The sequence below is a fragment of the Centroberyx gerrardi genome, chromosome 1, assembly GCF_048128805.1.
Source record: "Centroberyx gerrardi isolate f3 chromosome 1, fCenGer3.hap1.cur.20231027, whole genome shotgun sequence".
NCBI classification, from domain to species: Eukaryota; Metazoa; Chordata; class Actinopteri; order Beryciformes; family Berycidae; genus Centroberyx; species Centroberyx gerrardi.
The window spans coordinates 3,926,442-3,949,942 of record NC_135997.1 but is presented as its reverse complement, the minus strand read 5'-3'; the positions used below and the strand labels follow the sequence as shown (position 1 = coordinate 3,949,942).

Here is a 23,501-nt window from a genome sequence, read left to right as displayed (position 1 = left end):
AACTCTGCAACGACACCAATGAGGAAAGATATTGCATCTATGTTTGAATGGAGCAGTGAGTATGATCAGCAAGGAAATGACCAGGAGAACCCAAACCAGGAAGAGAAGCAGCACCTCCTGAAATCAACACTCTGAAGCTCAGTTCCTCTCCATATGTAGATACTCACTGCTATTTTGAGAGAGCATATGAATTTAAGGGAGTCTCAGTACAAACAGACTGGATCCAACAGACTGGACAAAGGTTATTGCGAAAGTCAGTATAAATAACATCTGTATAACTGAATCACCTCTCTGAAGTGCTACTTTAAATTGTTCTACGTTAAGAAAATTCAAATGTATTTTACCACCGTATACACTGCATGGGTGGAAAGGAACTCAATATTTATACTCAGGCACGGACTTGGGTACAGCTTTGAGGTATTTCTACTTAACTCTACTTAACTCTACTTAATACTTTTGCCCCATTACGCTTCGAAGTAAACATTCTACTTTTTACTTTTACCCCACCACCATTTAACTACCACCTGCAGTTTCTTCCAAGGGTGGAAGTAACTAATTACATTTACTCATGTTACTGTAATTGAGTAGCTTTTTTGTGTAGGCTACTTGTACTGTACTTTTTTGAGTATTTTTTTAAAGTCAGTAATTTTACTTTTACTTAAGTACATTTTTAATTAAGTATTAAGTACTTAGCTACATTTTAAATCACATCCATTACAGAGGACAAATTTTGTGGCTCTCAGTAAGCATCAGAAACTGGACCAAGGTAAATTGGCAAATTGGCCAAATTGTGGAGCCGTTCACAGTGGGAAGAGTAATGTGGCTTTACTTTGTTTGTGCACTTTATTGTGTCATTTCCAACTTTCCAATTAACAGAATTTGAACTCTGTCCTCTCATCCTTTTAGAATCACATGGAAAAGATCACAGCTAACAATATGCTCTTTTCTAAGTAAGTAAGTAACTCAGTATCTCAGAGGAGATTTTAAATGAGACACTTTTTACTTTCACTTAAGTAGATTTATCAGCAAAGTAGTTGGGTAGGACATTCTAGTGCTCTTTCCACCACTGGTTTATTCTTATTTTAAGGAAAACAATTCAGCACACAAAACATGTAATCAGGGTATAAAAATTGATGCTCCAACTGTCAGCCAGTTAAAAGTGAAGCATGTATTACGGGACCATTGACCCAAGATGGCACGCTTCCAAGTCATAAAATTCAAGGGCATTTTATTGAACGTGCCCTGGCACGACTCTTTTCACACGGCTCTGAGAGAACGCAGCTCAGCACTGAATATGAATGACATGGGACTGTTGAGTGGGTTCCTCTTTCCATCATGTGGGCCATAACCTCATTAGAGAATGTTTTCCTGCACAAATTATCTCTTCCTTGTAAACCTTCCCTATCACAAGGTTAAAATTTAAATTCAATTTTGAGTTGAGATGTTTGTTTGAGTAGCTAAGCCAAAAAAGGATCTCTAACAACAGAATCCACCCATCACACTTTCACCAGTAGTCATCTGTTGGTATGGAAAAGTGGACTTTGATAATATACATTTGCATTGTAATAAGCATTTTCTTCCACAAATATTGTATCTTAACTGCATCACCATTAGAGTGGTATGTGAAGAAAACAACTTCTCTGCTGTTATCTTGGGGAAGTGGAAATTGACCCTACAGACTTCATATACAGCATTAACAGTGGGAGGTCATGTTTCCTTTCTCCTTTAGAGGGCAGCACACACTGTGAATCAGGTTTGGATCATATGGCATGTGTGAATACTTCCTATGGTTTGTTTTTGTTTACACTGGTGTCAGTTTGGTGGGATTTGTATATTTGTATATATTTGAGCACACTTATCTGTGGTTGACAACTGGACTGACATTGTCTGAATTGCTCTGATTCTGTAAACCCTTTGAGGATAAAATAAACCCTCAGAATTAGCAGCTACTACTTGATCCAGGTCTGGTGTCATCCAGCTCGACTGTGGATACTGTAAAGTACAGATAGCTTAGTATTGTACCTGCAGCCTATGGACCTGTTTATAAAAAAAAAAATCCTGTTGTGAACGGAAATGTTAATCCTCAGTATACAATGAATTTAAATATTTCTTTAGTCCATTTCATAACTTCTTAGGACAACACTGTAGTACTATGACAAACATCCTATCGCAGGCTAAATGGAACTCTCAACCTGTGTGTGTGTGTGTGTGTGCGTGTGTGTGTGTGTATGAGAGAGAGAGAGAGAGAGAGAGAGAGAGAGAGAGAGAGAGACAAAGAAAATAAATAAATGACTAATAAAAAGAAGAGTTTTTTGAAACAGTGTTACAAAGGGCTTTACAAAGAACAAAGCAGAGCCAGCATGATAAACGACAACAGAAATGCCTGGTGTGACACAAAAACGGAGTTACACAAGAACAAAATGAGCAAATACAGCAAGAAATAGGTAAAAAAAAAAATAATAATAATTTATAGGTATAGGAAAGAAATAAAAGCATGGCAGTAACACTGCCACAGTCAGAGGATTGACTCCTATGTGGGTCCTGCATACTAAAATGTAAGCACTCTTAACAAGAGGATGAGTGCAGAAGGATTAAACCCTCCACAAAATGGTGACTCTTTAATTTAAAGGTCCAATCCATAATAATCTGCACCTGTGCCACCACTTTCATCCCACCACTGGCTCATGTTTATTTAATTAGACTGAAGACATTTTTCCATCTTCAAACTGACTGTCTGAGCTCATGAGACTGAATGATACTCTCAGTATGTGATGGCTGAACATGGGGTTTAAATGCATTTTGAAACTGTAAATACTTCAACTTCTTCTGTATTGTTTGTAAACATGATAACCAGTAAAACAGGGACTGCGTTGTGAGATATGGAGGAAACTGCAGAGTTCTTAGGCAGGGCTGTCTGCATGACCAAGATAACCACAAAACCCACCATGCAGACCTTATTAAGACACAGCACTATGTCTTTTCAGCTGCTGTAGGACTATCTCTCTAGAAATTGTATTAAAGTAATACAGTAAAAGCAACAGAATTAGACAGTTTAGTTTATTTCACATAGAATATTATGGTGTGTTATATCTTTCTGCGAGATATTTACTGTTGGACCAATACAAGTTATTATAGAGCAGGTCGGCCTTTGATTCCACAGACCCACAATCCAAGCAATAAGTCATTCATTCATTGATAGTGCATCATGAATAGCCTACATGAAATGACAAGCATGAAACTGACGGGGAATATACTACAACAAACAACATTCAGAAAAAAGAAGATGGCAGGGCTCGTCACCTATTCCTGAAACCATTGACCATGCAAAAAATGCAGTGTGTTTGGCCCATACACCGGTTTTGCCTCTTTGTCTTGGTGGACATGACTGTGTGGATGAACCCGGTCAGGGCGCACATACACACACACACACACACGCACACGCACACGGACGGACGGACGGGCGGACGGACGGGCGGGTCGGTCTCACGTCACAGCGCTGGGTTGGGGCTCGGTAAGGGGTTGGGAGGAAACACTGCTGCCAAGACCCATTGCAGTGGAAGATAGAGAGGCGGGCGGGGGCATGAAATCTAGGCTTGACTCTGTCCCCTTTCACAGTAACGCTATCAAAGCGTGCGGATATTGATGTAACTGCTTGTGTTTGTGCAATGAAGTACAGTTACGTTGTTGTTTAGGAACCAAGCCAACAAGAGGAGGCCTTTGACAGTTGCTGGTAAGCGAAGCTTTTATCCTAGTTAAAGCTGGATAGCTAGCAAGCTAACGTTAACCTGCTTGATGCTATGATACAGCAGATAAGCTAACCTAACGTTTCGTTAGCTAGCTAACATGATATAGACGGGGCCTTTTTGAACAGGTAAGGGTAACGGTAGCTAGCTTTGACTAGGTACTATAATAGCCCACTTGCAATACCTGTACATATGGGTGTAACGTCAACGTTTAGGTATTTTCTGCTTTGCTAACTAGGTAGCTAACGTTAGCCAATGATAATGGTAGTTGACAGTCATATTTATTGTTTGTTTCAAAACAAACAGTGGATGTCAGATTCATAACGTTGACGTTGGCCATTGTAGCCAGTCAGGACTACTAATTTAACGTCTGGCTAAAATGTTTACTCGTCTCTTCGTTAGCGGTGTCAGTGATTTCTAGTGCTTATCATATCATCTTTGCAGGAAAACTGTCTTGCATACAACCTGACACAACAAGCAGGTTAGCAGCTTGCAAGCCAGCTGTGTCATGGTAGCAGCTAACGTTATCTGCCGGCTAATGCTAGCTAACAACCTCAGCCAGTCCAATACTAAACCAATGCTGGCAAGGTCCAGTTCTGCAGAAACGTTGTAAGTTAGCGAGGTGCTACCTTTTTATGACAGTCATGCCGAAGCAACTGTTACTTAACTACTTAATCAAGCTGATTCTCAACACTGAAGAGGTGGGGGAGTGTCTGAAGAAAGTTGCTCACCTCTAGAATGAGCTAGAGGAGAGCACAGGTGGTACTAAGGGAAATACCACAAAATCTTAGTACTCTAAAATATTTACTTATGCAACAGGATAATAAACTACAGCATACAGCCAGTTTAGTCTAGGCTGTATTGAATATTCACAAGTGCTCCAGATTGACACAAGTGTGTCCTGCCTCAAGTCTATGTCACACTGGTGCACAAAACTCGAATTGGAAAAGGTGACTTTGATAACGTCCATGGAGATTTTCTGGGAATATGGCTACATTTTGGTTCAAATTAGATTTCAGTCTAAAACAAAGTTAATTTAAGTGGGAAAGCTCAAGCAGACATTATACGTAGTCAGTTTCCCTGTCACTGCTGAAGCAGCTCCAGGTAGCAAATCTTGATGACACTAGATTCTTCAGGGAGTGAGGAATGGTTTCTGCCTAGAGAGGTTTGTGTTCACAAATTAGCCCTTGACAGCTAAAAGCTGCTACATTAACTTGGATACTGTTACACTGTTAACTATCATCGATTTTTGATGTTCAATGCATTCCAGGAGTCATTTTGTTAACTTGTGAATGAAAGGTGGGCATTTGGGCATATGACTATAGAGCTAGCCGACCAGTTTGTGACCATGGGGCATCTTGATGATTGTGGCTCCAAACACAACATGTCTTATGGCTGCATTGCATTCTGGTCTATTGAGGCAACTGTTGGTGCCGAAACTGGTCCCTCTGCCTCTTCTATGATGGATTTCTCCCTGTATGATTGTTGAACGTCGGTGCAAAATGGCGGCTCGAGAAAGAAGCCCTTGCTTTTTGATTCTGAGAGGCTGACAAAACCTGACGTTTACCGTTGATGTTTTAGATCGCTGAAACATTTTCTGCTGTCAAATTCCATTGTAGCTGTGCTGGAAATATATATGTGATGTCATGTCATATCTACATTTGGCCAGTTAGCTGACAGAATTAAGAAGAAAAATACACCACCAAAAAACAAAATGATCCAGAAAATTGTTTCAGGGTATTTTTCTTTTTAATACAGCGTATTGCATTGGTCCTTAATAATACTAATACAGGAGCAGTCGGTTCTACACTTCATAGTGACTGAGTTGTCGAAAGGCAGCTGAGAAATACAATGGTTTAGGGGCACTTCAAACAAAAAACTCAGCTGATTACATTATCTGACTGATCTTCTTAAGCTATAAACAGTCCTGCACAACTTTGTTTGGTTTATGGAGTTACAGAGAGCTTTTGAGTTTGACATTGTCATCATTGAGTGTCATCTGGAGGACATTGAACCCTTATTAATTGATGCAGCTGAAAATGAAGCATGTTTCAAAGCAGAAGGGAGGGATGCTATTTGACAAATCTTCTCTAAATGTATCACTTTGTCATATTATGTACTGGGTTGGGAATCGCCAGATGGCTCCCACTACTAGCCTATATTATCATGTTTCTAATATTATGATTCTTAGTGTTCTGTGACACCCTTTTGTGATTTGATACTGTGACATATAGCTTATGTTGTATTTTCAATTAACCACCTTAAAAAGGTATAATTTCCCTTTGGGTAATAAACTGTCTAAAGCAATCACACCTGTCATCAAAAGCCATGATTTGATGACTAGATAAAACATTTTTTCCATCATCCAAAACATGATTTTTGAGAAGATGATTATTTGGTCTTTCATTTAAAATCCTGAAATGTGAACTAAAATATCATGATACTGTGATATTGATCCAATATTGTGAGTGAAAGAATTGACATATTACACTGTATGGATGACCCCACCCTTCAGTATTTAGTACAAAGAAAAATATTTTATGGGAATTCAAGTTAGAATGAACTACAGTGTACAGTAAAAGCCTTTATAGGCAGACCAGTTACACCCAAGGTAAGGTCAAATTAGACCAATTATTGAGGAAATTGTCCTTCAGAGACCAGTTGAAAAATTTCTTAGAAATAACGTATTGGAACTAGCCCAACTGCTGCATACTCTCCCTTTGAACTTCAGAAGAGAAACTTTCTTTGGTTCATTCTGATGACAAGTGGGTGTGGCTGTGATACTTATTGCATGGAGCTTGTTAGTGTAATTATGAGATGTATTCCTTGTAGGGCTGCACGATTATGGCAAAAATCATAATCACGATTATTTTGATTGATATTGAGATCACGATTATTTAACACGATTACTCATTGACTTTGGGAACATCATGCATTTATTGAACTTTTTAAAAAAACCCACTGGATTTCTTTGAAATTTAAATATAATTGAACTGAAAAACAAAGAAATAAATGCAAATAAATAAATAAAAGTAAAAAAATGAGATAAATAACTAAAATAAATAATAGATAAAAAATAAGTAACACTGTCACAACCTACTGCAAAATATTCAACATATTGGTAAACTATATCTCTATATTCTTTCAGTCAGTCACTTAGGTAACAGAGGCACCTGACTGACTGATGTCGCATCACTTCACGTCTGTAATTTGGGGTCTGACGGTGTGAAAACAAAAGTGAAACTTAACATTCCAAAGTCAGTAACTGGGATTTGCAGGCAGTAACTTGTCTTCGCTGCCCTACAGACTTTAACGGTAGGTGACTTTAACGTTACCTTGTGGTATTTAAGTAACGTTAGTGGAATTAGGTAATTTAACCGTGTCGCAGTGCTTCAGTGCAATTGAACACGCACCGTGGGTCTGTACAGTGTTTCCACACCAATGATTTTTTTTACCTTTCCTGTCGACCAATGGCTCTCTTTCTGTCATCTTCTACCAAGGAAGGTTTAAAAATAAACGGAGAAACGCGCCGGCCGGCTCTCTGTTACCGACTCGAGCTGAAACTACACGCACCACAGCATGTTTGGGCTTTGGAGGCGGAGCGGAGCGAACACAAGACAAAACGAGAGCAACATTGCTAAACGGAATGAGGCACAAAAATCGTTTTATCTCGATTTTCTTGTTTTCATAATCGTGGGAAGCCAAAATCGTAATCGAAAATAAAATTCGATTAATCGCCTAGCTCTAATTCCTTGATGTGAATGTTAAATGTCCTCAATACTGTTTTAATTGTACCTAATACTTCAAGTTGCCCATGTGACTGTCCTTATTTTGTTCTTGTGACTTTAATTTTTGTTATTTACTCTGCTTAATTTTGCATAACTAATAACCAATTAGTTCAGATAATATGCAACAACAAGAGACGGGGACAGCAGCAGTTATGTCATTTCCAGGCTAAAAAAGTGTTACATGTATTTAGTCATTTGTGAAGTCAGTTTTTCACCCATTGAATGCATGTGCACATTTAGGTGGTTAGTTAGGGAATATAGGCTCAGTCTATAACTGAACTGTATGTTATTCACATAATAGATTAAGTACATTTTGCTGCTTCAATGTTCAGTTTGAGAAGACTCCCTTAGTCAGTGTTTACCAGTTTGTAAGATAACATGAAATTGATCATTAACTTTCCTATGTTCAAAGGCTCTTCAAATGACCCCCTGCTGTAAGTTTTGTACATCAGACTAAGCATGTGGTTGTCTCATCAATGACTAGGTCATGCCTTCTTGTTTTTTGTTGAAGACACATGGCTTAGGGTAAGGCCAAGTCCACCAACAGCAGTCTAATTAAATAAGAAACCTATGATTAGCGAGTCTTGAGGCTACTCCAGTTTGCGAGGCCGTGAAATTCAAACCTCTCTTTGCTAAATCATTTTTCAATCCCTAAGCTGTGGAAAATCAGCAAAAATGCAGTGTCATCCTCAAGGCTTCAGGCTGTTTCCAGTGTGTTCTACAAGGATATATAGCCTAGTAGCCAGTTGAGTGGGAAGAGTAGCCACCCTGGATGTACCGGGACCTGTTCATCTGGGAAATCTTGCAGCACAAGTACAATTTTTGTGGTGTCTTTTTATCATGAGCTTCATTCTTCTTGATAACTGAAGGAACATTAGGCTAAACAGTAAAACCCAGGTAAGGAGTTGGTCTCTAGTCATGGTTGTATAATAAGCATCATCATTTTAGTTGATGCTGAAATTCACTTTTGAATCCATATTGATAGATGACGGTGTTTTCAAAATGCAAAAGACAGTATCCAGTCAACAATGACTTGTGGTTAGCAATATTATTCGAATTTGCACCTGTGCATGCAGCGTCCCTTCTTCAACAAGACTAAGAGTCTAACCGCCCCGCAATGTTGAATTTTGTGGAAGTATCTCTGCCGGGAATCAAACTCGGGTCTCCCACTTGAGAGTCTGCAGTAACTCTCTGCAGGCCACGTGAGCCATAAAGTGGTGAACAGAGCGACTGACCGACCGACCGACAATACCATCCATAGAGCCCCTGCTGTCACGGGGCAAAAAAATAAAATTCCAGCAGTCCAATGATACATTTTCTCAGTGACAGATCGGCTTTTTTTCCCCGGTCTCCCGTCCACTAAACCTACTAGCTGCCATATTTTAAATTGAAGGTAAGTCATGCTTGCTGTTTGGCTTTTATCATGTGTTTTTCTTGTAACTTTTTTGTAACTTTTGTAACCAAATAAGAAGTGGTGTTGTTGTCTTTCAACCTTACAAATATTTTGTATGATGTCAACTAACTGCTGCACAGTTAGCAAGGTGGTTGCAGTTGTCATTTAACCAGATAACTGTGCTACCATGTTGAACAGGCAAGCTAATGTGAGCCAGCTAGTTATTGGCCTTCTCAAAAAATAATGTTTATTGACTGTGAGTGTGCTTGTTTGCATGCACATATGTGTGAAAGGAGGTGTTTGTGCTCTCTATTATAGGGTGTAATTATGTTGTGTCACGAAATGTGTTCAAAGACATTGTTTTGGATCTGAGATCTACACAAAGAACTTAGATATAATTTGCTACTAGAAATTAATTCCATTGTCACCATGAAAACTATTCCAGCAAATGTAGCCTTGCAAATCTGAATAGTGTCAAATGGTCTGATCACACAACTGCATTTCATTGTTTTTAATTCTATTTATTATAATGAAAACTAGTGTCTCATTATACAAATGCCTAAACTATGACTCGTCCATGTCAATGATGAGTTTGTGATTTTGATAATCTGCAATTTATTTTGAATTTGCATGGACTTTGTAGTTAAGATTTTATAAGATTTGATAAGATTTGTAGTTAAGATTTTTTATTATTAGATCATATCAGTAATGCCCAAAATATGGAAAATGTGATTTGAAACTCATGCCATATCTACCACACATCAATTTGCATTTTGATTGATGACTTTATGTAGGTCACCACCAAAAAATCAGAAATTTCTGAGAACACTTTTTGGCACAAGAAAAATGCAATAATCTAAGTGGATGAATACTTGAGCTTTATACAGAAAATAATTAAGAGTTTTTATTTCTCTTCCCAGAATTTGATCCAAGGTCTTCAGTGCCAATGTGGATGCCAGTGAAGATGGAGTTAATAGACCAAAGCTATACACAAGAAATGTTAATTCCTTTGCTTAGATCTATATTTCCATATGAGATAAAATTTTAAATGAGGCTTTTTTGTTAAACTGTAACACGTTTGTATTTATTAGTGTTGGTGTTAGTCTCATTCTCATATATATGCTATCATTTTACTTGATCATTTACAGTCTGTTCATAGGTTTGTAGCTGCGACCAGCAGGTAGTATAAGTCACTCTGTCCGTTAGTCAGTTGGTCAGTTGGTCAGTCTGTCGGTCCCTTAAAACAAAGCAAGGCTAAGAGTCTAACAGCCCTGCGACATTGAATTTTCGTTCCTGCCGGGAATCAAACTCAGGTCTCCCGATTGAGAGTCTGCAGTCCAAATCCCTGCGGCACACTTTCACCCACGTGACCCATAAAGTGGTGAACTGACCGACCAACCTACCGATCCATAGAGCCATCCATAGAGCCCCTGCTGTCTCGGGGCTAAAAACAAACAAAAACACACCACACATATAGAGCCACAGGATACTGAGATACAATACCTGTAAATAATACCTGTTGCACACAGTCAAGAATAGGCCTAAATAACATCATTGATTAGGCCTATTCATCAACATCCTTATTAGTGATGACAGAATCTAAATAAGTACAGGCCGACTTTAGGTTACCACTTGTCACCACAGTCTCAATAAGGTGACCTGCACCAATCTGGTCACAACATATCACCAATTATGTAGACCTACTTGTTATGTGCCTTGAGTTTAAGAAACCCATTTATATGAATGTGTAATATTGTAATTGATAATTAAATATTTTTGCGTTGTAAACAGGTTTTGATTTTCTTTCTTTGAAAACTTTTCTACCTGGCTCTTTTTTCTTTTCCTGGCACATCTCTATTACTATTCCGGCACATTTTGGGGACAAAGGATTTGGTTACATCTATTGTCTAGGCACTGTTGTTTTGACCCTTGTACTCCTCCCTCTCTCTCTCTCTCTCTCTCTCTCTCTCTCTCTCTCTCTCTCTCTCTCTCTCTCTCTCTCTCTCTCTCTCTCTCTCTCTCTCTCTCTCTCTCTGTTGTTAGCCCAAATGTTGACTAAATATGTAATATTTATTTTAGTGGTAATTCAATAGCAGTCTCAGTTTGTGATATTTCAAAATCAGATATGACGGTGACTCTCTTGCTTTTAAAATTTACATTGGTGCACATGTATTAATCAACAACAGTAAAGACATTAGTAGATTGATCATAAAACATATGTGTCTCCGGTGATATGATGCGAAACCTACAATGTATTTTGACTGTGTAGGCTATTTCTGCGAAAGTGATTTTTGACAGTCAGGAATCTCAGCACCTGGTGAAGTAATCGTTGAGTCAGTGGCTATGATGAACAACCCTGTAAAACCCTCACAGATATAGTATGATCATTTTGTGCTATGGGGCAGTAAAAATCTCACTTAATGCACCTTAAAGTTGTGATTAGCCAGTTGATAACCATGTCAATTACCACCCCAGTCTTGATTTTGTAGGTTAAGAGGAGCTGAAGTAGTCACTCAGAATGGAATCCTAGCCTCAAATTAAAGATCATGATTTGTTTAGCTCATCTTTTTGAAAGGCATTTTTCTATGTCCTGTTGGGGAAAGGCAGGACATGGGTATGAATTTTATCTAGCTCACTTGTTTTGCAAATCACAAGGCTTTTGATCAGCTTGATGATGTCGACATGTGTTGTGTCCACTCTATGTTGTCAGGACTGATGGCTCCAGAGTGACATGCCATGGCTTTGATGATCCCCCCGGTGAAACTCAAGTGGCTGGAGCACCTGAACAGCTCATGGATCACGGAGGACAGCGAGTCCATAGCCACACGGGAGGGAGTTTCGGTGCTCTACTCCAAGCTGCTGGCCAACAAAGAGGTTGTGCTGCTGCCTCAACAGGTGCTGTGTCTGAAGGGCCCCCAGCTGCCAGACTTTGAGCGTGAATCCCTCTCCAGTGATGAGCAGGAACACTACTTGGATGCTCTGCTCAGCAGCCAACTGGCCCTGGCCAAGATGGTCTGCTCAGACTCGCCATTTGCTGCCGCCCTGCGCAAACGTCTTCTGGTGCTCCAACGCATCTTCTACGCGCTCTCCAACAAGTACCACGACAAGGGCAAGGTCAAGCAGCAGCAGCACTCCCCGGAGAACAACTCTGGTTCGACTGACCTGCACTCTGTCAGCGAGCGGCCACGCTCCAGCACTGATGCCCTCATTGAGATGGGTGTTCGCACGGGCCTCAGCCTGCTCTTTGCTCTGCTGCGCCAGAGCTGGATGATGCCTCCTCTGCCCAACCCTGGTGGAGGCCCTGGGGGCAACATAAACTTGTGCAATGATGTCATCCACACAGCCATTGATGTGGTTAGCTCCCTGCCACCCCTCTCTCTGGCCAACGAGAGCAAAATCCCGCCAATGGGCCTGGACTGCCTGGCCCAGGTCACCACCTTTCTCAAGGGAGTGACCATGCCAAACTCCGGGGCGGACATTCTGGGGCGGCGGCTTGCCTCAGAGCTGCTGCTGGGCCTGGCTTCCCAGAGGGGTTCCCTGCGCTACTTGCTGGAGTGGATTGAGATGGCCTTGGCCGCCTCAGCTGTGGTCAGCACCATGGAGAAGAGCAAGGTGCTACAGAACCAAGAGGGGCTCATCGGCTATGATTGCTTTATGAACATCCTCATGCAGATGAGACGCTCCTTGGTAAGTTTTCACCAAGTAAACATTAACAAACCTGGGCACATCTTAAATTTGTTCAGTGGGTCAAAGACATAATTGTGTGTGATCTTTTCAGTCCGCAGCATGTCTTACCTTATCCTTACTTCAAATACACAACAGCCTAGATTATGTTTTCCACTGCTCTCAGTTGTCAAATCAGCTTCAAATCATCATGCTCTTTCTATCGAGCTTCAAATTAGACATGAATCATTTAAACATTCTCCTTTCTATTCAAACTGTAGAAAAGTGGTGAGGAGAAACAACAACAAAAGTCATTCATCTTTACGCTTTTTAACTATAGCATGATGATTTCAAGGTTTTATAACTTATGTCATATGGTCTAAACATATTGTTTGTGTATCTGATTATCTCAGGGCTCCTCAGCAGATCGCAGCCAGTGGCGAGAACCCACACGGACATCTGATGGCCTATGCTCCTTATATGAGGCAGCACTCTGTCTTTTTGAAGAAGTGAGACACTTGAGCATTATTTTACATTTTGGACATTGTGTATTATCTTAAATAACAGCGTAATATGGTTAGCCTTGTAGATCCTTGTACACTCTAGAAAACCATGATGCAAACCATGATGGGTATTATGTAATGCACCAATCATTTCTCCTGTGTATGTTGAAAATCTCCCCCAAATTGCTCTAGCCATCAGCTGTAACCTGAAGACACATGACAAAGGTTTAGAGAGGCCTTTTCCAACAACATAAAACATTTCCATATTCATCTCCTTTTCTTCCAGGTATGCCGGATGGCATCAGACTACTCTCGCACCTGTGTCAGCCCAGACAGCATACAGACTGGTGAGGCACCCATGGTGTCGGAGACGTGTGAGGTTTATGTGTGGGGCAGTAACAGCAGTCACCAACTGGTGGAGGGCACCCAGGAGAAGATCTTGCAACCCAAGTTGGCTCCCAGCTTTGCTGATGCACAGACAGTAAGAAAAAACAGTCCATTGGTCTGCAGCAGAGCTGTGTGTGTGCGTGTGTTGAGAAAGGGATAAAAATGATCACGAGTTTCAAAAGTGAAAATGAACTTTGCAAGGTCATTCAATACTTAATTCTGCATATTGAAATGTTGAATGGAGGTTTCATCTCATGAAAGTGTCAAAGTGACATTCAACTTGATACAAGCTGATGGGTGACATTCATGTTTATGTGTCCAGAAAAGGAGGAGAAACCTTACTTAACATTACTTAAGATATTGCTTAATTGTTGTGATGCAATCCCAGAAATCTGACTTGGGCTTTGGCCCCATTCTCTGCAGATTGAGGCAGGCCAATACTGCACTTTCGTAATCTCTTCCGATGGCTCTGTGCGGGCCTGTGGGAAGGGAAGCTACGGCCGCTTGGGCCTAGGGGACTCCAACAACCAATCAACGCTCAAGAAGCTGACCTTTGAACCCCACCGCGCCATCAAGAAGGTGTCGTCGTCCAAGGGCTCAGACGGCCACACGCTGGCCTTCACTACGGAGGGCGAGGTGTTCAGCTGGGGTGACGGTGATTATGGCAAACTGGGTCACGGGAACAGCTCGACGCAGAAGTACCCTAAACTTATCCAGGGACCGCTCCAAGGAAAGGTAGGGTTTCACCCAGCATTTGGATGCAATTTGACACAGGGCATTTGTTTCATATACTATGTATTCCAACTTTTGAATTTTTTTTGTTTTTTTTATTACAAGAATCAATTCAGCCTACTTACTCAATTTTGTGCTGAAGAAAGAGGATTGCACCAATAGATTGATTAATGAGCTGTGATTTGCTACAGATTTTAAAATATCAATTTAAAATTTTTGTGAGTTTCCTTGCCTGATTTCTCTTTTGCGTTGTGTCAGGTGGTGGTATGTGTGTCTGCTGGCTACAGACACAGTGCTGCGGTCAGCGAGGATGGAGAGTTGTACACGTGGGGTGAAGGAGATTTTGGAAGATTAGGTAACTTTGCTGAACTATTTGATATTCATACTGAGCATTTTCTGCTCTTTTATTCATACCTGTAACTTCACATAGTTCCCAAACCTTTCAGTGGAGATTCTTCATCCTACTCTATACAGTGTTTGCAGACTCCTGGAAAACCTGGAAAAGTCATGGAATTTAAAAATATTAAACTTTTTATTTCCCAGGCCTGAAGAAGTTATGAAAATGTATAAAAGGGAGAAAAGTTTTGGAATAGTCATGAAAGTTGATTTGTGAAGTTAATGCTTTTTTTTTTCTTGGATACTGTCAAATGTCACAAAAAGCTGTGGCTGGCTCCGAAACAGTCTAGACTTCCCTGTTGGAGGAAAATATTATTGGTTGCTGACTGTTTTTTATTAACAAAGTCAAAATCAAAGTAATGCTTAAAGTTATTGTAGTTGATGATCACTTTTTAATTCAGTGTAATAAAAATTTTCGCCATGGAAATATGAAAAGGGGTCTCGGAGAATTCATGGAAAACTTTGGGAATTTCATCAGTGAAAAGGTGTGGGAACCCTGTCTACTTAATGTTTTTTGTGACTCTGGGTCTGACAGTAGGACAGACCCACAGCCGTGTCATCAACGCACTGGTTAGGGGTTCACTTCCCACAAGGGCTCACCATGCTATAAATGTATGCACTCATCTTACTTTAAGGTTCCTTGGATAAGTATCCACCTAACGGCAGGTACGCTGTATGTTATATAAGTGCCATGTGTAGGCGGCCTGGCTATTTCTCATTGTTTGTATGAATGCAGGTCACGGCGACAGCAACAGCCGCAACATTCCTACCCTGGTGAAAGACATCAGCAATGTGGGCGAGGTGTCATGTGGGAGCTCCCATACTATTGCACTGTCAAAGGATGGACGCACTGTGTGGTCCTTTGGAGGAGGGGACAATGGTGGGTAAAACCTTCCTAACCATGACTTATTTTGTTGTTAATGCATGTATATCACATTTTTCATACTGACATCAACAGTATATCTTCAAATATTTAGAAAATGTATTGGCAATACCATAGAACCGTTTCTACAGCACTGCATTTCTAGAATGTGTGTGCATACTCCCTTGATATTTTGGATATGCTTTGGAATTCCAGTATATTTAAGATTTTTTAACATTTTATTTTCCTCAACAACTTAGAACAAGATTTTACTGTATTCAGTGCTTACTTCAGTATTTACTATTTTCAGTGTCTTGTCTCTCTGAATGACTTAACAATTGCACATCACTATAATGTCTGTGTGTGTACATACTGTACATGAATCAGTCTTACAAAAGCCGGGTGTTGTTCTGCAGGAAAACTAGGCCATGGCGACACCAACCGGGTATACAAGCCCAAAGTAGTGGAGGCCCTGCAAGGGATGTTCATCAGGAAAGTGTGTGCAGGAAGCCAATCATCTCTTGCCTTGACCTCTACTGGACAGGTAGGGCCACATTACTGGAATATTAACCCTGACACAAGAGTAGCTGTGGTCTTGGTTGTGGGAATATGGATGCCTGAAGTCGTGTTTAAGGTCACAACATGTTAAACAACATAGTTCTTCTGACTTGGCCTGGTGTGAAAGTAAGAATCTTACTGTTTTCTCATCAAGATGGTTTCTGTCTGGGGAAAGAACAAAAGTAAAAATGTTTGCAGTTTAGCTGGAATAGCAGGAATTGTGTGCTGATGTCCACTGATGTCGCTGGTTGTTTTTACCAGGTGTACGCATGGGGCTGTGGTGCCTGTCTGGGCTGTGGTTCATCTGAGGCCACGGCACTCAGACCCAAGCTGATCGAGGAGCTGGCTACCACCAGGGTGGTAGACATCTCCATTGGGGACAGTCACTGCCTGGCCCTGTCTCATGGTAGTTGTCTCTTTCTTTTTCATGCACTTTGTACACACAAGTTTCTGGGGTACTGTGCAACATGGCGATGGCTCCAAGCCTAGTCGTCACAGCCGGCTTACTTCCACTCTGTCTGTTTCTTTCTTTGTACTGCTTATCTGTTGTTGGTTAAATATGACCAGCTGGTGCTGTATTGACTTACACACATTTGCATGTCTGGGGTCCATAGCTGTTAAATGTGGAGCTTTTGGTCAGTCAGAGTATGAATGTTATTTAGCTGACACACAGAGGTTTTGTGTACGTGTGTAAAACACGTAACAAAGCTGTCACAGCTAGCATGACATAACAGCAAAGATATAGACCAAATTTGTTTAGGCTAATGTGTAACCTCTGTTGTTTGAGGACTTTTTTGATGCACTTAATAAATACGATTGTAAGTGTTATTCAATCGTAGAGTCGTAGAGTATTATTGAATGTTATATCATGTACAGCCTTACTTACCCTCTACTCCACTTACCATCCAGATAATGAAGTATATGCATGGGGCAACAACTCCATGGGCCAGTGTGGCCAGGGAAACTCCACAGGGCCAATCACCAAGCCTAAGAAGGTGGTCGGCCTGGATGGAGTCGCCATCCAGCAGATCTCAGCTGGCACCTCCCACAGCCTGGCCTGGACAGCCCTGCCCAGAGACAGGTCAGCTATCGGCACGCTAAATACACTGACGACACTGGCGGTAGCATTGACCGTAACCTGGGTTTTACACGTGATATTCACAAAGGGGGAGGGAGGGTGGAGGTGAGCGCTGATGTCACAACATCACCAGGCGTCTGTGCAGAATGGGGGTTGCATAACACAAGTCAAAGTTTAGGAAGTGCATGTGATAGATGAAGGTTTTTTCCCTTCTGTGTTGAAGGGTAATCGTGCAAGACTGCAACATTGACATGGGTAATGTCATGGTGTCTGTGTATTGATTTTCAATACAAACACTGATATTTGGATTCAGATAAAAACAGAAGTTGATCGTGAGCGAAGTATTTACATATACGTGCATCTACATTTATTTTCACAACGATAGATTTAGATACACAACACAATTTATTTTCAGATAAATAAGAACTGGACTCTGTGTGCTCACTGGGTCTGTTCATTGGTCAGTTCGTTCATGTGTAACGCTGTTTGCAATGCACAGTGTTTAAAGGGATTACGGTATGCACTCTGTAGGCTGCACAGATCCCTAAGAGCTCTGCACAAGAGCCAGCTCCAAGTTAGTGCACAGTATATTCACACACCAGGAAATACCTTGCTGATTTTCTAACTGTAGTTGCTAAGTCAGCGCATCAATTAAATATTTTGTTCAATTCTCTTAGTTACCACACTGTGCTGCCACTGCTCTTTGGTGTTCACAGTTGGAGTTTTTCAAGTCAGCGTAGTTTCACTCACTCATCATGTTTTATCATGTATACCCCTCCCCCTCGACCCCACCTCTCCACCCAAGCACCTATGACGCGCTAGTGCACTTATTAATATTTGTTCACTGTTTGTTCTGTAGGCAAGTGGTGGCATGGCACAGGCCCTACTGTGTCGACCTAGAAGAAAGCACCTTCTCTCACCTGCGCTCCTTCCTTGAGCGCTACTGTGACGGCATCAACAGTGAGGTTCCTCCCCTCCCCTTCCCCTCCTCCAGGTAAGTACTTTTGTCTGTGGAGGAAATAAGAGAAGGCAGATTTGTCTGTACAACCTTTTCTTTTTTTTCTTTTTAATCTTGTGTGTGTTAAATTATAAATATGCCTAAATAGGAATAGAGACATACAAAGTTGACTTTAGGCACTCCTGCACAGAGGAGGAGGATAAAGTTGCAAAGCCTTTATTTCGAATTGGGGCATATCTAGGGTGCATAGTCTTCCTCAGGACGCAGTTGGCGTTACTTCAGGCTTACTTCAAGAGTGCCTGAAGTAAGCCTTGTATGGCTCTCTTCCTATTTTGACAATTTCAGTATTTTCTTCAATAGCACCTTGTGGTACCCAGAGTTTACTATGTTTGTGATAATTTTGGCCTAGTTATAGGCTAAATCAGAGTTTAGCTCCCTTGGTTTCTGAATTATGTATTTTGTATAATTCACAGGGAGCATCATAACTTCCTCAAACTCTGTCTGCGGCTTTTGTCCAATCATCTGGCTCTGGCCCTGGCTGGGGGCGTGGCCACCAGTATCCTGGGTCGACAAGCCCGGCCCCTGAGGAACTTGCTCTTCAGGCTGATGGACTCCTCTGTGCCAGATGAGATTCAAGAGGTCAGAGAGATAAATGGCTCTGTTGATCCTGGGGGGAAATAAGGGAATCATCATCAGTAAACACAATCAGTAAGACCGTAATAGACAATGGAGCACTACAAGCAACAGAAAAACAGTAAAGTTTGTTAAAGATCTATATAAAAACAGTGAGGATAAAGAACAATAAAGGTATCTACACAAATGATAAGGTATAAGATAAAGAATGTAGCTTCTAGTGGTGATTATGAGATTCAAATCCTCATGACTGTCAACGATTTAATGCCATCAGGGGTCTAGAGCTGTATGGGAATGATCAAAGGACAGACTATGGCAACCACAATTGCATGGACATCTGTCCAGAGATACTGTGACAGTTTTAACATACAGTGTGAATTCATCATCAGATCCACATTGCTGCCAAAGTTGTATTATTGTGAAAATTGAACTTGAACTATGAATCATCACACCTTAGTTGTGAATTTTTCGCACAATTCCCACAATCCTCTTTTTCTATTCTGAAAGAACTATATGTCGTCACTGTGGGACTGCACTGAATTGTTTTTGTTTCTTAATATTTTTAGCTTTTCTTTTCATCTTGCTTTGAACAACTTCTAGTCCTTGTTTTGATTAGTGTGGAAGGCATCGAGACAGTCATCTCCTGAAATGTCAACAAGTTCTAAGTCTGTAGGCGGCTATCTCATTAGGTCAGGCAGTGACAGTATGTGGGTGTGTTGTCTTGTCAGGCGGTGATTGAGACTCTGTCTGTGGGAGCCACCATGCTGCTGCCTCCGCTGAGAGAGAGGATGGAGCTTCTTCACTCCCTGTTGCCCCAGGGCCCTGACAGATGGGAGAGCCTCTCCAAAGGACAGGTACCCTATGCTGCCTACTGCTCAGCTAGAGCTGCCTGCCTGCCTGTTGGGATGTGGTTTAAATGATGAACATAAGGAGGATTGCATACGTAAATTTACTTATACCAATTGTTATGGTTTAGACACAGAAAGATTTTTTTTTGCTCTATTCTGATCAATTGTGTGCGGTGTGAGAGGCTCCAAATGCATCAGTGTAGTGGTCTGCAGGTACAAAGTTTTGACCAAGAAAAATAAGCTATGTATTTATACAATTCACATAACATGACTAGCCAGCAAACGCTAATTAGGAAGCATTGATTGAAAATAAACAGGGAAAAAAAAATCAATAAAACTTCTTTCAAGCTTACCATCAACCAGCACCTTGATGCAGCTGCATCCAACGATGGATGCAGCTGTACTGTAAGAATTGCTTTTGAGACATTTGTTTCTGTGATAAAAGTTGCAGAGAAATGGGAAGCTTTAAATGGCTGCAATCAACTTATTGTACATTTTGCACTTTCCAGGCGAAACTATTGTTCATGAAACAAAATCACATCGGTAGGGAAACAAGGAAGTGCAGAAATCTGATCAGCTGTTGACGGCCGTGACTGACTTTCCTCAGCTGACAAGCTTGTTGACTGTCCATACATTGGCCAATTTTTAATGAATTATCTGTATTGTACTGCATGGACTTTTGGTGACTTGGTGATCACGTTGCTCACAGTGTGAATGCACAGTACCAGCAAACTGTCTATCAAGTGTGGCTCGCTTCCATAAAGGGGTCATGTCTATCAAGTCTGGTCAACAGTCTTATTGAAAAGTGTGTGTCTGTGCTGCAGAGGATGCAGCTGGACATCATCCTGACCAGTCTGCAGGACCACACCCACGTGGCCTCGCTGCTGGGTTACAGCTCCCCCGCTGACGGCCCCGAGGTGCTCTCCTCCGGCCTGGGCTTCACAGCTTCCCCGGACCCCACCTACAGCACCCCGGCCAGCCACCCTGACACCCACCTGGCTGAGATCCTCATGAAGACCCTGCTCAGGAACCTGGGCTTTTACACTGTAAGTAGATGCTGGAGAGTTGCTGGGTTACTTGATATAACCTCTGTTCTGGAAAATAAGCGGTTAATAGCTATTTGATCCACAGTATCTTTGTTTGGTACAACTCTTTCAGAGAGCAACTGCGTAGAGTTTGCTCTTACCGATTTCACGGTGTCCTCAGCACACTATTGATCGTGGTTTCATTATGATCAATTTAGAATTCAGAGGCAGACATTACTCAGGAAGATATGCATCTCATCAGTACATGTATAGAAGTGGTAAAGTCAACATATAGAACACCACAATCACTCTCTTTCTTTCTCTCCATCCCCCATACTTCTCCTGATATTGGAGCACTGGTGGCAGCAGAGCATGAGTCATACATAATCCTTGGTTATTATCACCTCCTTTCCTGGTGCAGCACTGGCTCACTGGTATGCCTCATTCTCTCAAGATTGTCTTTTATTGATTGTAACACGCACCTTGATGACAGGGGCTTACTAATTGTAATGCTGACCTTATAATGCTAAGGAAGTTTAACACCAACGCTGATCCAGTAAGACCTGAATGATGGAGAATGATTGGACTGTAAGGTTGTCTGCATTTGAGTCATTCCTTTTGGATTCATCATCTCTTGCCCTTTTTTCTCTGCTTTACTCAAGACTCTGGTAGAGAATGGGACCTATTGCCAGTACCTCCTATGATGACGATTATGGTTGAATAAATTACCCAATTTAGCAGTAGAGCTCTGTTTTCTGTTTTGGGAAGCATTTGAAAATGCCCTCCCCTTTCTATACTAAATTCTAATGAGAAATTGAGCACTGATGGAGGGAAAAAAGCTGAAAGATATACAGAAATATCATAAAATGAAAAAATAAATCACTACTTCACTGTTATTCATATTGGAAATCTATATAGGCTAACAAATATGGAAAGCATGCCTCACAATCATATATTTGTCCGCTGTCCAATCAAAGCACAAGATACCAAGCATGCAGATTTTTGAACATTTTATCATGTCATGTCAAAAAGGAATTAATAGTCCAGAGCAAAACCTGGGTTGCTGAAAATTGTCTAGTATGAAATCTTTGTTGATACATGCAGAAATTTCCATGGCACACACCTTGCCCGGACCCATCTCTCATTGGTTACAACACAATCATTTTCTTTTTCTAGTCAACATGTTTAGTTTGTAGATGAAATTTGAACACAAGAAAAAAGGCTCTAGATCTACAAAAGTGCTACTTACTGGATCTTTAAAATAATTAAGCTAAAAAACAAAGGTAAATAAATTTGTTCGCATGTACTATATGTGTTCTTCTCCAATGGTGTACCTGCGTGTGCATATCTGATTGTGTGTGTGTGTGTTGTGTCCAGGATCAGGCGTTTGGTGAGCTGGAGAAGAACAGTGATAAGTTGCAGCAGGGCACATCGTCCTCTGACAGCAGCCAACCAGCCCACCTCCACCAACTCCTCTGCTCCCTGCAGAAACAGCTGCTGGCATACTGCCACATTAACTCTGTCACCGAGGTATGGACACTAAACACCTCAGCAACATTTACTCTTCCACCCATAGATAAGAACTTTTATGATAGGAAAAATAGCATTTAGACAACCAAACAGCCCTTGTGCAGCTATGTAAACTTCTTGATGCTGTGACAGTAGCCTGATGAGACTATTGCCAGTTCATATCATAACATCTCTGTTTGGACTACATGTATAGTAATTATGCACCAAGCCAACTTGAAGGGCAGATGGTCCATGATGTCCTGTTTGAAGAATGTCATCTACTTTCTATTGCATATCTAATCTCAGGACCAACATGATCTCCTTTTTTACTAAGGTGTTCGGGTTTAAAAACTTGAATCCGAAAATCTGAAAATGAGGTTAAACTGCATATATCCCATAGAATAGACACATGACAGTTTACATAACTTCTAGTCGCACACCTTTTGCCTTGCAGCAATATCTTGAGAAACAGGGTGGGATTTTGTTTGCTCATGGATGTGTATCAGTCACTGTTTCAAAGATGTATTTTCAGGATCTTAAAAACACAGAACACCTGTCTTTTCATCTAACGGTGATAAACGGTCTAAGCACCAGAGAGTTCATAGTTTAGGGTGGCCACTTCATTGTTCTCTCCAAGTCACGTGTTATTATGTTTTAAATGGCCTAAGTGTACAAATACATTACGATCTGTATATTTTCCCCAGAACTCGAGCAGCGTGGCTCTGCTCCACAAGCACCTGCAGCTCCTGCTGCCCCATGCCACAGATATCTTCTCCCGCTCAGCCACACTGATTAAAGAGAGCTCCTGGAACGGCAGCATACGAGAGAAGCTGCAAGGTGAAGAGAAGTAATTTATCATTCTCATGACAAGGCTGAAATGGTCGCCTCTCACTCCCTTGCCATCTTGACCTCAGCCTGTTTAGCCTCTTTACCTCTGCTTGTTTACTTCTTTACTTGGTGTAACTTGGTGTAACTCTTGTCTCTCTCTGTTTCTCTACCAGTCTTTCTCTGACTCTTTCTTCTATATCCGGTTTCCGATTTCACATTTTATCTTATGTTTCTCTATCAAAGTCAAAGATGCTTTGGGTGCATGACTGTCAAAAAGTAGCAATATTGCCAAAGCAGTTTACAATACACACAGTTTACAGTACATGGTAGTGTGTAACAACCACATAAAAACAATACAGATAATTTATTAATTTTGGCAGACAAACTATAGAGGATCATTTCATTATAGTAATAATTTGTGATAGAAACAAGGACATTTTGTCCCTCATACTATCACTCTGCCCCCCAAAAAATCAATTAATCCTCTTCAGGCATTTGGCCATCACGCTCTCTCTTTTTCTATCCCTTTAGTGTTGATTGTTCTGTTAAATTACACTCCAGGCACTAATAATAAACTAAGCCTTTCTCTTTTATAAA

At 41.0% G+C, this 23,501-nt stretch overlaps 1 protein-coding gene across 4 annotated transcripts in view; it reads left to right on the top strand.

Annotated features, from left to right (window-relative positions):
- Positions 1–3,565: 3,565 nt before the first annotated feature.
- Positions 3,566–23,501, top strand: part of herc1 (HECT and RLD domain containing E3 ubiquitin protein ligase family member 1) — a 69,292-nt gene continuing 49,356 nt past the window's right edge. For all 4 annotated transcript variants that reach the window (XM_078284593.1, XM_078284597.1, XM_078284590.1 and 1 more), the window contains exons 1-16: positions 3,566–3,730; positions 11,635–12,611; positions 13,001–13,096; positions 13,377–13,571; positions 13,901–14,212; positions 14,468–14,564; positions 15,342–15,485; positions 15,884–16,011; positions 16,287–16,431; positions 16,935–17,106; positions 17,963–18,097; positions 18,535–18,700; positions 19,423–19,548; positions 20,367–20,588; positions 21,945–22,097; positions 22,781–22,913. In XM_078284593.1, the coding sequence (XP_078140719.1) occupies positions 11,661–12,611; positions 13,001–13,096; positions 13,377–13,571; positions 13,901–14,212; positions 14,468–14,564; positions 15,342–15,485; positions 15,884–16,011; positions 16,287–16,431; positions 16,935–17,106; positions 17,963–18,097; positions 18,535–18,700; positions 19,423–19,548; positions 20,367–20,588; positions 21,945–22,097; positions 22,781–22,913 (3,175 nt within the window). In that variant the 5' untranslated portion in view covers positions 3,566–3,730; positions 11,635–11,660. The remainder of the gene's footprint in view (positions 3,731–11,634; positions 12,612–13,000; positions 13,097–13,376; positions 13,572–13,900; positions 14,213–14,467; positions 14,565–15,341; positions 15,486–15,883; positions 16,012–16,286; positions 16,432–16,934; positions 17,107–17,962; positions 18,098–18,534; positions 18,701–19,422; positions 19,549–20,366; positions 20,589–21,944; positions 22,098–22,780; positions 22,914–23,501) is intronic.